Genomic DNA, 13,507 nt, shown 5'->3' with positions numbered 1-13,507 from the left:
ATAAGGATGCAGCCTTTGATTCACTGTTCTAATTTCCTTAAATCACTGTGGCAAACCTGTATAAACATCCAGGCTGATCAAAGATCTTGAAGTTGGTGTAAGAATGCAATTTTGAAAATCTGTGTGAAAAAGCATCCTCAAAAACTTTACGGAAGAACGGAAACTGGAGCTGTTTCCCTTTCATTTTTTTTTTAAGGTTGCCATAGCAACTAGGCTGGATAAAATGACTTAAGAAGCTTTTAATTTGCATCAAACCTCATTCAAAGTATTGCTTCAAAAGCCTGAAACAGAAGTTAAAAACACAGAATGTTTTCTGTGGGTGTGCTCTATTGTGTGGGAATTTTCCATAACAGCATACCTTGCCATTAAGCAATAGTGAGATAACGAGCTGTCATCTTTGAAACCTACAGTGCCTGTAACTTCTTAGCTTCCATATACCTCCCATACTTTGCAGACAAAATGCCAGCTGAGTGGCTACTTGTAAGGAGTCTCCGAAGTCTGTAATTAGAACAAGGCTTCTTTCATCTTTAGCTGCAGACCTTCTAGAAATTCTGATACCAAAGCTTTCTGCATCATTCAGCAAAAAGGAAACAGAGTCAAACTATTTTTTAAAAGCCAGCTCTTCAAACAGTTCACTCTGACTGGTAGTTTTCAGCTGACTTCATATATGGGCACAGAGTAAGTTGGTCTGTAGCTTAAGCATTTGGTAAATGTGAAAAATAATTAAGACATTTACAGGCAATAGGGACTAATTGCCAACCCCCTGTTTTATCATCTGATTTATTAGCACACAGAGTTGTGCATCTCCAGAAGGATCTTAGCGACATACCTGTCAGCAATGAGCTCCTTCCTGCCCATGCACCTTACCTTCCCTGTGCTAGTTTAGCAGTCCCAGTGGGGTGGCAGCCCTGAAGAATGAAGTTGTCTTTGTGCAGCACACCCAGCAGGAGTGACCAGCTCCACAAGCCACCTCCTCAGCTCACTCCAGACCTGACTGGTAGGAAACACTTCTGACTGTGAGAGCATGAGACAGGCTTCCCTATCAGCCACTGCTTCCACAACTTCCAGACAGAGGGACAACAATCTCCAACAGAAAGAGTGGGAACTAATGAAGAAAACACCTATCTACTGGAAGATGGACAGGGACCAGTCCAAACAGTAGAGCTAGATGTGAACTGATAGCAACAGCGACTTTGGGCCAATATTAATGCAGACTTGATTGAATCGGCAGCCTAAGGATGCAAGGTTAAGAAGAACATATAAAGGAGTGGTGCGCAGAGTGTATCATCCCTACAACTATGGAGCGGGCAAGGCAGCACAGCTCAGGGCACAGCACTAGCAGGATGGGAAAGCCCATGAGCCTGGCATCTCCAGCAGCGAGCAAAAAAACTGAATATGAGCACAAAGGGCATGGCAGCCAAAGAGGCGAGAAGTGGGGAGTGGGAAGACAAAGGGATAGAGAGGATGTGGATGCTCTGAGAGCAGTGGCTTTCAATCTCTTTCAGTTTGCAGACATCCAAACACTTATGGAAGGAAGTAGAAGAGCACTGTGCAGAGAAGGTACTAATAATTGGCTGGCTTTTCATAGCTGTATTTGTCACACTCTGTGCTTGTCACATACGCACCTCACAGAGCCCCACTGGCCCATGAACCACAGGCTGAAGGCCACTGCTTTAGAAACGGAAGGGACTGTTGAAAAAATAGCAGCTGCAAGGAAAAGAAGGAGGGACATACAGAGGAGACACTCAGCGTCAGGAAGGAGGGACTGAATTGTGTCACTTCTGTGATGTGGATCTGCAAATCAGCAATATCTGCATATAAAAGCATGCACACTCTGACATTTGAAGTTTTTTGCACTGGTGACTAATAGTTCAGTGTTGCCTAATGTATTTATAACTCCATCAGAACTCCTGAGTGGAATTACTATGCCTCTCCACATAGTTATCCAGTCTTCAGTCGTTATTCTGTAGATTATTATTGACACTAGAAGCAGAAGCAGAATGGCTGTGAGCAAAAGTTGAAGTCTGACAACAAAAGCTTTGCGCTGGCAATAATCTAGTTATGGGGAGCCATCTGATAAAAAGAGATCCATTTTGTCTGAATACTCATCCAGTCACAGATGTTAAAACTCCACCTAATAACAGCACCGCCAGTTGGCATTGCTGTGATGCTTTACCTGCTTTCTGTGCGGGCATGAACAGCATTAGTGAATGACAACGGACCACCACGTATGCACATGCTCTCACTCAGCAGGTAAAAATACACCAACAAATGACTTACAAGATCTAGGGCCGCTGCCAAAATGGAGGCATCGGGGATAGTGCCTGGTTCACAGCAGTTCAGGAGAAACTGAAAGCGCTTCATGCCTTGGCGGATTGCTCCCAGGTTCACAACGTTCTTGGATTTTCCTCCTTCTTGGTTGGAGGTCAAGTGATCATCAAAGCTATGGCAACCTAAAGAGGTAGAGAGTACAGAGGGGATGCAGGGAGGGGTAGGGAAAAGGGAACACGGTCTCTCACCAATAAAAATAGAGGAACAAAAATCCTGATGAGTACAGTCTTGATCTAGATCCCTTCATCACCTTGATGCACTATCTTGAAGATAACAGGGGCATTTTTACAATATTCATGACTTCCATGAAATAGGTGTATAGCAAGTCAGATTCTGGTCTTGGTCATACTGATATCTGCCCAAAACAATTCCATCATACTCAGTGTGGAAGCTTAGGATCTATTCCAACATAGGTGAACCAGGATATGGCCCATCCTCCCCACCTTTTTAACACAGATCATCTTGGTTACTGTCTATTTTTCCCAAATAATCTATCGTGCTTCTCTATTGCCCCTAGATTTACCTTAAAGTGGAGTATGCATAAACCTTATTCATCATGTATCAGTTTAGTAATATATCATCTACTAGGACAGAAAAATCAGCAGCAAATATTGGAAATGTTCTATGTGGAAATTAAATACTGTCCTTTTTTTTAGGCATACATCTTCTGCAATTACCAGAACACCCAAAGTGAGACTGGACTCAACTCCTAGATATCATCAGCATTCCAGCCTCTCTCCCCTGAAGTATCTTGTGCCCTAATAAGATATATTAGCTCCCTAATAAGAGTTCCTTTTGAAAATGAAGCTAGCACCCCACTCCAGGTCTTCTTTCAAGCACGATTTTAAACTCCATGTATAAAGTTCACATGATAAATCAACTAACCCCATTGCCAATTGGAATGAACACTTCTGAATGCAGAAGATCATTACATAGTCAGCACCCAGAGTTGAGAGTGGTAGAAAGACACAGATGAAAAATCAGGAAAGTAGTTTCAAGGCCAAGGTGGCTGGTCAAAATAAGAATAGTCAGCTTCTGGGCTTTTTGTCTTTATCCATTATACCCTTCCTGTTTACATCTGAAAGTACAAAAGTTTACAGAATACTGCAGGATAAAGAACTGAAGAAGAGAACACTGAGTGGAGAATTCAAGATTGGCTTTACACATGGATTTGAAAGACAAGTGGCAAAACATCAGCTCTACAGGACTTTGGGACTTCTTCCTCAGGAAAGAAGAATGGCTGAAACTCAAAGTCCTTTTAAGACTGCACTCCCCAGAATTACTTGGAAAGCACTTATGTACCACAAACAATAGTCACCACAGAAAATGACAATGTAGATCTTCACTTTTCCCCTGAAGACAGAGGTAAATCAAATTTCAAGAGACTTCTTTACGACATCTGTGAATTTTTCTCTCCAGTGAAGCTGTACATAGTTTTCCAGTAAACAGTATGTTCCTATATTGGGAAATACTTCATCAAAATGGAACAAACGAACACGTGAAGTAGAAAGAACAGGTAGAACACTTACATAAATGAGCAGGCACAAATACCCTTTTCTTCTAACTCCTCCTGTCTCCTTACAGCCTGTGGCATGCTATCTGAGCCCTTCTGCTATGGCTGTTGTAACACTAACTCATTTGAGGTACAAACAAATGTTTCCTATTCAGGGTCCTGTTAGGGCTATGCTTGTATGAGATAAAGAACAGAAACTTGACTTTCTGATACAGAAAGGCATGCCTAAGGCATCTCCCTAACCCCCACTGTAAAGATCTAGCAGAGGCTTTGTCCATCTGGGCTCAGGGGTGCTACCTACAGTCTATCACTACAGCCCCTTGCAGTCCTTTGCAGTCCCAGCTTTGTACTTTCTTGAAGCTGTGCAACAGAATCCTTCAGAGGCAGCTGACGACTGTCCCCCACTACGCCCACCCTGGAGTAGCCTTGCTGTAAGCAGGGAAGCCCTCACTGGCTTAATGTTAACACAGCTCAGCCCTGCAAAAATCTCACCCAGCGAGCAGAGACCATTTCCTACCATAGGAAGACACTGGATGCCCAAGCTCCTGCCCTCACAGTTGCTTCCTGTGCGAATGCAAGATCACCCATCGGAGCAAGCACGTGCTGTGGTTCGCCTGTGCTGCTGTGCCTTGAACACCTTGGCAACTTCTATGGTCACTCACAACGTCTTCAGCGAGTGCCCGAAGGAACATTAAGGGTCTCATGTAAACGTACTGTAACTCACTTCTGTATATATGCTTTGTTCTTAGTATCGGTAAAAAGATCATTAAAATAAACATTTTGTTATGCATGAATGTGCATATATTTATGTGTATATATATATGTATACATATGCACACATACAGATACACACACACACACACACACATACGTATGCTTACATACATATCCAACACAATTTCCAGTGGTCTAGATGATAATCACAATGAAGATTACAATTCATAAATGATGTGACAAATTATTCTACATTTTATTGGGGTTTTTTTTTGCTGTAAAGTTTTCTTTTAAATTTGGTCTACTATGTTAAAAAACCCAAAAACACAAGAGGAAACACCACATGAAAAAAGCGTAAGCAAAGTAATGGCATAGCATCATGAATGACAAGAATGGGGAGGCAGAAATAGGTTCCAAAACCGTGCTATAGGGTCAGACCTTGAGTGATTTAATAGTGTGCTCATCCACCTTCAACAGGCTTTTATTGTCTTCTCCATAAGCACATAAAACCTGCTGATCTCTATGGAAGATACAGAAGCACTGGAAATTTGAAGGCCCTCTGTAACATTACTGTTCTATTGCATTATAAGCCGTCCCACCCTGAAAAGGCCTCACATTGATTTCACTACACACATACAAGTACATACACACACAGGCATGTACAACTACTCTAATATTTTTGCTAATGGTATGTGGTTTTCATTGCACGCCAGAGATCCTTGTGGACATGGTGATACAACTTCCTTAACTGTCACACTTTGCCTTATAAGTTTTAAATACCCTCCCTCTGCTTCAGTTAGGGATCAGGTAGGCAGCGGCCCAACCCTCCCCATGAACATCACCGGGCAATTTGCTTGTTTCTCATACTAACATGCACTGCTCTCTGTCTTTAACCCATTGCATCACTTTTATTGCGGTATTTCTAATGCAGGCATATGTCAAATCCAAGCATGTGTCATACACATCTCTTCTCTCATTGGCATGTAAAAGATGTTTCAAGTTCTCTTCATTAATTACATAAATTCTGATGTTAGTCAAAGAAGGCTGAAATATGGACAACACTTCTAAAGTTCAAAAAGCCAATACTAATGTGTCGTCTGAGTTTTGTACAGACATAAGATGTGCCACATGTAGTGAAGAAGGCTTTTGATGCTTACAGGGCCAAGACTAAATCTGTGCCATTAAATCAAGAATTCGGGCACTCTAGGCAAAAGCAAACTCACAGTGGCATAAAATCAGCACTAGCAAGAGGAAGAAAAACCTATTTCCTACAAGAAAATATGAAAGACATCTCACATGAGCACTGTAGAAACAGCTGTGGCAGTTTATAGAGATCTCACTGTCCCTCGTCTGTTCCCAGTAAGTGCTGGGAGAAAACATGGTGGAAGTATTTCACACCTACTTCAGCACAAGGTAGTGGATGAAGAACACAATGCAGTTCCTTCCATTGTGGGGGTATTCACCTTCAGCTACCAAGCTACAACAAGCTGCTGGGCTGATGCATTCTCCTTCTAAAGGAAAAACACTGTTCACCTAGGAGCTAGTTGAAAACCACCACCAGTGTTTCTGCAGTGGTAGAACGATGACTAGTTTACACTGGCAAGATACGCTCATGTGTGCTAGAATCACTTGCCTGAACAATGCCTTACATGCATTACACTGCAGGTCTGTGACAGATGATGGTGAAATACATACAATGCAGTGCCAAAGTGTAATGTCAGAAAATAAAAACCATAATGTCAGAGAATGTAACATACTGTAAAGCTACAGAAATCATGGTCAAAAAGAAAATCTACTTTTTGTGTGTTTTTGGGAGTCAGGTTAGGTTTTCTTGAAAAAACAGTAACAGAACTTCAAGATACAAGGTTGTCTCCCTGACAACAAGGACGAGCTCTGAGCTGGGGACACGAGCATGTGAATGACTGCATGACATTTTAAACCAGAATATATCATGACTTTGTATTATTCATAAAGGCACTTTTCAAACATTGCTGATTTTGAAAATACATTGCAATTAAATATACTTTTGTGGAAAGGAAAAGTAGTGTTGTTACTATTATGTTGTGTGCTAAGAAGAAGGGACAGAATCCCTAACGAATGGTATGCAGACACTAGACATGCAAACACAGAAGAAAAGAGATAATTATAACAAGGTTTGTGCAGGGTTTTCCATTTCTGTGCTGATCTTTGCTAAAACTGTCAAATGGTCACAAATGGGGGAAAAAAAAAAAACAAAACAAAAAACCTGATGGAACACCCATTGTTATATTAGGCAATGAAATATTTACACACCTAATTTTGAACTGAATAAGTGCTTTGATGCAAGCATTAATTTTTCAAGTGTATTGATCAAATTCAATTTGATTTAAAAAGCCCAAATGTTGTATTTGCATAATTTATTTGGGTAGTCTTGATTTTTTTAAAAAATTGACTTTATACTAGAGTTTTTTTCTAAGTCAAAACAAAAGAAAGAAGGAAGGGAAAGAAAACAGTTACAAAGACTAAAAAGTTGGAGAAGGCTAGAATGGATACAAAAACTATGGAGAAAGCAGGAAAAAAGGGAAAGGGGCAAAATACAGAAAGAAAGAGATTTAAAAAAAAATATAAAAAGAAAGAAAAAAGGAGACGAGAACCCTGATTTCTAACCATCTTTTTCTTCTGTGTGATGAAGCTTGGATGGGTGTCTTCGGCAGGTGCGCCATTTACCAAGACGCTTGAAGAAATTCTCCTCTTCATCTCGCCCATTGTCCAGGCCACCTCCTGGCCCCCCTCCTTCTGACAGCTTCACTGCGCTGGTAAACTTCACCTGTGCAAAGACAGAGGGCTGGGTCAGGCTGCGTGGTACCACTATCTCTTGGTCCTCCTTGCTTAGACATAAAGCATCTACAACAGTGGATCACCATAGCAACACAAGTGGGTCTGCACAGATTTACGTACGCTGAAGCACTTCATCTTTTAAGCTTTCTGCTTAAAGGATTGGTCTTTCGCAAGAGGCTGTAAAGGCACAAAGAAGGAAGGAGAAGTGTGACCAACAATTAAATCTTAAGTGTGTTGACAGAGCCTGCATTTCTGTCTCGGTGAACCAAGGCAGACTGACAAGGACAGTGTAGGTTTAGCCTAGCCTTCACCGCGAGCCGCAAAAGTCCAGTATCAAATTCCCCTGGTACTCTACTCTGAAGACTTCTGTGACCGAGTCTCATTGGCTGCAAAGTCCATGTTGAGTAGAACGTTTCCTTTGACAGCTAAAACCAGCCAGATTCTGTCTTTCCAAGCTCTCTGCAATACAGCCTGACACATTTACCTTGGAACTCTGCCTGATGAAAGACAGACGGTCGACAGAGCTGATATCTAGCAGATCTTCCACCCCATCAGCCAGGCCAGAGAGGGAGGAGCGCTTCAGCCAGTTCCCTGTTGCAGAATAAGCCACTCAGGACAATTCTGAAAGTGCTTCCAAGCAGAATCTTATTTATTAGCAATTGCAGCATATTTCTCCAGAGTGGCCATGCTAGGGTATGGGAAAATGAGAGGAAAGGGGAAGGCAACCTTTTCATGTTACATGTATTAACTACCATGCAAGGCTGGGTCTTGGGATTTGTAAGGGATATATTCTTTGTCTATCAAATGCTATTTGGAATATTTCTCTTCTTCAGGGAGGAACAATGTCTGTGAGATTAAGGCTCTAGCCTACTACTTTAGAGGCACAGATTCAATATTCTATTTTGCCACAGATTTCCTCTGTTACCTTTGGCAAATTCTTACATTTCCCTTTGCCTCAGTTCCCCATCTGTAAAATGGAAAGAGCAGCGTTTCCAGCTTCCCTCGGGAGAATATACACTATACTTGGACAATAAGGAACTGTATGGCAATATTTCTTAAGACAGATATATCGATCTGTGTTTATCTGCACATGCAATATGTATATAGAACAGGAAGAGACATACATTTACCTATGGGGAGTTTGAGTTTCTTTCGAAGGGAGATTCGTCGGGAGCGGGAGCGGGAGCGCCTGTCTGTGGTGGTCCCAGAGTGAGCAGTGGTGCACTCGGATGTGTCCTGCTCGGACTGACTACTGGTATCACTCGCTGCACTCTGTGACTTGAACATCTTTCGCCAGAAGTCTTTGCGTCCCAGAACAGCCCCTTGGATTTGCTCATCACTGGAAGAAAAGGGATGCAGAGCGTGAACTGCATTTCAGTGAAGTTTGGACGCTCAGGGGAATGAGGCCTCTGTCCTGCAGCCCCCTCCTAACCTCTCTATTCTTTGAGGTTGTTTCATTTTGAATGCTAAACGTACTCTTCTCAGTGGGACATGATCAAGTTTGACAACCTGCCCAATACTGTTCAAGGCACAAAATAACCATCTTTTCTACCCTGAGGAGCTTGTCCACTGAACAGGTCATTCCAACTTTTAGTTCCTACACCTGAAAAATGAATCATCTTCTTTAGGTCAAAATGACCCACACTGATAAGACTACACTTGTGCTTTATATAAGCATGTGTACTGGGGAGCTTTTGGACATCATGATAGCCATTTGTGAACCTGCGAGAGTCACAGTTCTCATTAACATATTGGAATGGGGACAGCAGATTTTGCTATACTCTTGAGATCTCCCATGGCTGTGGCAGGGCTCAGAGCAGAACAGCTTGCTGCAATTCTGCAAAGCACTAAAGGGCTTTGTGTTATCCTTGCAGTCTCAGCAACAGTGAGATTTTGAGGGCTCAGTTAATGCAGGAGAATACATAATACAGAGCTCTGGACCCTTGTGCAAGCAATGTCTTCATACAGCGCGTCTCAAAGCACTTTAACAAGACAGGTGGGTATTGAGAGGCACAGAGAAGTTAAATGACTTGTCCAAAGTTACTTAGGGACCAGTGGCCATTTATAACATTTTCTAAAATTCTTAAGGGTATTGATTAAACTTACTTCAATATTAAATGGCAGAATTCTTTGGACAATAGAGACTTCAAAGGTGCAATGCCTAACAGCAGGTTGATTTGCTCATTAAGAAAACCAGTAGAGCACCTGTGGTAATAATGAAAAGGCAACAATCTTCGGAGACTACATGCCCAAGTTAGGTCAGGAATGGGCTCTTTCTTGGAAGGCAGTAAAGGATTAATGACCCTTAGCAACAACTTGGAAGTTGAAAATTAATAGAATCATCCCCCAGAAGTACAAACAAAGCATGGAGGACAGCTGTCGTGACATCTCTGAGGAATTAACACTCTATTCATGGCTAGGGTAGTATGCAATATGGACAAATCTACCGCACTGCCATCTGAAAATCTCTGGTGGTTCCCCATCAAAATCAGGGTGGGTCCAGCTGGCAGCATTGAAAATAGGCGTTACCTGGATGGTATCAGCAACTCCCGAACAGACACTCGATGCATTTGTTGTACCATATAAAGAGATAAGTCCTTGCTGTCCTGCCCGTTTGTACTAACCCCAGAAGGAAGTTGCTGGCAGTAACGCATGAAACAATTCAGTATTTACTTACTGTTCTGGAGTTTGCATTGGGCGGCTTGAGATGTAACTACGGCATTCATCAGGGGCAGCTGATGCCTGGCCTTTGTCAATGATGACGCTTCCCACCTCGGATCTATACAGACAATATAAATCATCAGCTGAAGTGAATGGATGGCCCATCTCATGGTCATCACATAGCTACATTACATGGAAACCAGTGCTGCTGAGCCACAAAGCAGCCTTAGAGATGTACCCTTTCTTTAGCAACTTACTGCCTCTATATATATCATTCATGAAAAAAGCATCAGCTCTTAGAAGCAAAGCTAAGGTTTTTACGAGTTTTTCAACTTTCTTAATCCTTCTTCCCAACATTTTAATATGACAAGCCTCAAAGTGCCAGTGAAACTTTCTTTTTGATAAAGCAGCATGTCAGGATTAGATTCCTTCTGGGACTTGTTTTGCATACCAGGGTTTACCTGTCAGATGAACAACACCAAGGATGTGATGCACATTAAAAGCTATGTCCACACAGTGTTTTGGTACTGACACTATGCTTCTTACTTCTCTTAATCTTTCCTTCTCCTAGGGTTCTTAGGCCTCTTATATGAGAGGGTTAACACTTTGCTGCAAATCTATTACTGTCTCAGTTCATTAAATTTTAAAGGAGACTGCTGTCACAGTACAATTCTGTATATCAGGAGCTGACATAGGCTATCAGGATAAAACACACAAGCCCTTGGACTTTCTACATTTGTGTTCAGTACATGTAGTTTTATAGCCATATGCAAGTCAATCATTTGCCTTCTCCCTTCTAGATACCCACCTTTTGCTACCAGAAGGTTTTGGCTCTTGCTCTGTTTCCTCTGTTTTTTTTCCTGGTATTAACTTTTCAGCGCTGTCTAAGAGGGCACTGAGTGCCACTCTCCGAAATACGTTCCCATGAGCCTCCTTGATAAACTGCACAAGCTGTCGGATATCGCAGTACAAGCCCTGAGTAGCAAGACATAATGAAAATGAAAGAATTCAGTCTGCAGTTTGTGAAGAAGCAGTGAGAATCAATAGTTTCTAAGGTATTCAGCAGGCCATTACTTCCTCCGACTGTTGTCTGTTATATTCTCCATGTACAGGGTTTGTGTTTTCTGGCTGGGATCAAAAGCTGGAAACTCCATTTAGTGCACTCAGAAGAAGCAGACAATGAGGAGCATTACTGTTATGGAACATGCTCTGCAACGGGCTACATCAGACATAGAGGTATCAGAGGCTAAAGCAGCTGCAAGATGAGAGCGCTGCAAAGATGACTTCAAGCCTATTTTATACCATTCATCCAGCCCATAATCCTAAAAGGCATAAAAAAGCTAAAGGGGGGGAGGAAAGTAGAGTGCAAAAAATTGCATGTTTTGTTTCAAAACCAGTGGGTGTCTTGGGAATTTTCTTAATTATTTTAGAGCTTTACATCATGGGAAGAGAGAGGAATGACTCACTCATTTCCCAACCTACTCCTACACTCAAGGCTCTTTTTAGTTCTGAACATTCATACACATCTGTGATGTGACAAATCACCTCTATATCTGAGGAGGGCAAGGGGATGGAGTGAACAGTTTTACAGGACCTGATTTTTGATCTGTGAACTATCCTGAAAGATCTTGGATTATTCAGAAACTTTCAAGCTAGGAACTGCACAGCCAGCTTTCAACAAAAAAACCCCAAACAAACAAATAATAGGATCTATATACTGATTAGGGCTCTTTTTTGTAAGATATTGAACACAAGATTGACTTTAATGAGTGACACAACAACAGAAAATCTTCATATATACTCTGCATACTGTGTTCTCCATACAGCCACAATTAATGGTGCTATGCTTAAAGATAAGTTTCACCTTACACACTTGCTAAAATAGGGTCGAGAAATACATACAATTTATAAGGAAAATTTACACTTGGTGATCCTAATGTAGATCCAACAATGCTCATGTTTTTCTGCATCCCACCACCTAATCTCTGCTGAGAAACATTCCAAAAGAGGAATATCCATAAGAACAAGAGGACTTGGACATAGGCAGACTACTCTGCTGGTTTAAGATGTTACTGTGTTTTCCTTCTTGCTCTCCCTTTCCCTCACAGAGGATTACTGTCCCTTTAGCTGGACTTCAGTGCCTCTACAGCTCTGCCGTAAGGATGGAGCACAAGAGTGCTTCTTGGTTGCTTCCATGAAAAATCCTGATTTCTGATAACAAAGGAGGTGGTTTGACAGCAGCTGCTAGATTCTGCACCAGTTTGGAAGAGAGCTCATGTTATCCATTCTACTGACTGCTCTGAGGAGACAGCACATAAGCAGCAACTAGCAGCCCCTTACTTTCCCCCAGGTGTTTGGTAAATTGAATGTTTGTCTAAACCTTGGGAAGACCTACCAAACTGCTGTTCAGTAACTCACATACTCTGTCATGGGTGGGCCACATCCTTCACCAAGTAAACTGGTTTTAACTTTGCTGAAAGTTGATTCATGCTGGCTGTGGTCTTGTTCATTAATCCCTTGCTCCAGACTATGCTACTAATCCATTTGGAAAAAAAAAAAAAAAAAAAAAACCAAACCACAGAAGCTGCTTGAACAGAGAGGAAAATGCAATTCAGTTTGCACAACTTTTATCCTGGCTAAGTCCCCAGGTCCCAAGGCAGGCATGCAAGGAAGGCATCACATTTATATCACGTTTCAACTGTGACTGCATAGCTTGCTATGCTCAAGCGATTTGGCTAAACTGAATTAATTCCTCACTGTAAAGCCTCACTGGTGACACCCAAGTGAAAAGGTAACTTTGTTAACATGGAATCAAGCGCTTACCAGGTTTTCTGGGCTGTGCAGCTCATGTGTAGTGGAAGCACAGCGAGTGATCAACGACTTGAACATGGCACTCACAATAATACCTTCTACACTCTGGGCTGTAGACTTGTTGTCCACTGTGGTGAAGTTATTCCCAAATCCAGCCTTGTCTGTGAAATTCAAGTAAAAGCAAGCCCCCTTGTTAGGAATGGTTTAAAAAACAATGGCTTAAAGATGCACGTAAAGGGATTCAGATACATGAGACAAAGGCAAGTCCCTACCTAAGATCCTATGCTCAGTTCTCACAATCCCACACCACAAAAATAAAGCAGAAGGGAAGGATAAAATAAATAAGAAGAATGAAATATTCCCAGAAATAGTTGTAGTATGAAACAGGACTTGAAAAGCTCAGGACCACTCGGTCTTCCTTTTATCCACATCTCTCATTTAGAGAGGTACAGAATAAGTCATAAATTTTGAACAGTATCTCCAGCTTTTCTATTTACTGTTCTAAAGGACAAGAGATGTTTGATCAAACTGAAAAGTGACAACACCCATGAAAAGAAAATCTTCTGAACTACAGGAGTGCTGCTCTTGCAAGGTGCACAAGGAGACCAAGCTCTCAGAAAGAGTCAAAAAAGAAATTACACATGTATATGAATAGCAAGA

The 13,507-nt window shown here is 41.7% G+C and overlaps 1 protein-coding gene across 5 annotated transcripts in view; it reads right to left on the bottom strand.

The window, feature by feature from the left end:
* The window catches only part of UNC80 (unc-80 homolog, NALCN channel complex subunit), a 133,720-nt gene that overhangs the window by 85,654 nt on the left and 34,559 nt on the right, over positions 1-13,507 (bottom strand). For 2 of the 5 annotated variants that reach the window (XM_074829706.1, XM_074829707.1), the window contains exons 16-22: positions 12,860-13,008; positions 10,845-11,011; positions 10,053-10,154; positions 8,500-8,714; positions 7,860-7,966; positions 7,265-7,364; positions 2,281-2,453 (exon numbers count right to left, since the gene is read on the bottom strand). In XM_074829706.1, the coding sequence (XP_074685807.1) occupies positions 2,281-2,453; positions 7,265-7,364; positions 7,860-7,966; positions 8,500-8,714; positions 10,053-10,154; positions 10,845-11,011; positions 12,860-13,008 (1,013 nt within the window). Of the gene's footprint in view, positions 1-2,280; positions 2,454-7,204; positions 7,365-7,859; positions 7,967-8,499; positions 8,715-10,052; positions 10,155-10,844; positions 11,012-12,859; positions 13,009-13,507 lie in introns of all 5 variants that reach the window. The other 3 variants (XM_074829704.1, XM_074829705.1, XM_074829703.1) reach the window with 2 other exon arrangements.

The sequence above is a fragment of the Strix aluco genome, chromosome 6 (genome assembly GCF_031877795.1).
Source record: "Strix aluco isolate bStrAlu1 chromosome 6, bStrAlu1.hap1, whole genome shotgun sequence".
In the NCBI taxonomy this organism is placed as follows: Eukaryota; Metazoa; Chordata; class Aves; order Strigiformes; family Strigidae; genus Strix; species Strix aluco.
This window is presented reverse-complemented; position numbering and strand designations above follow the sequence as displayed.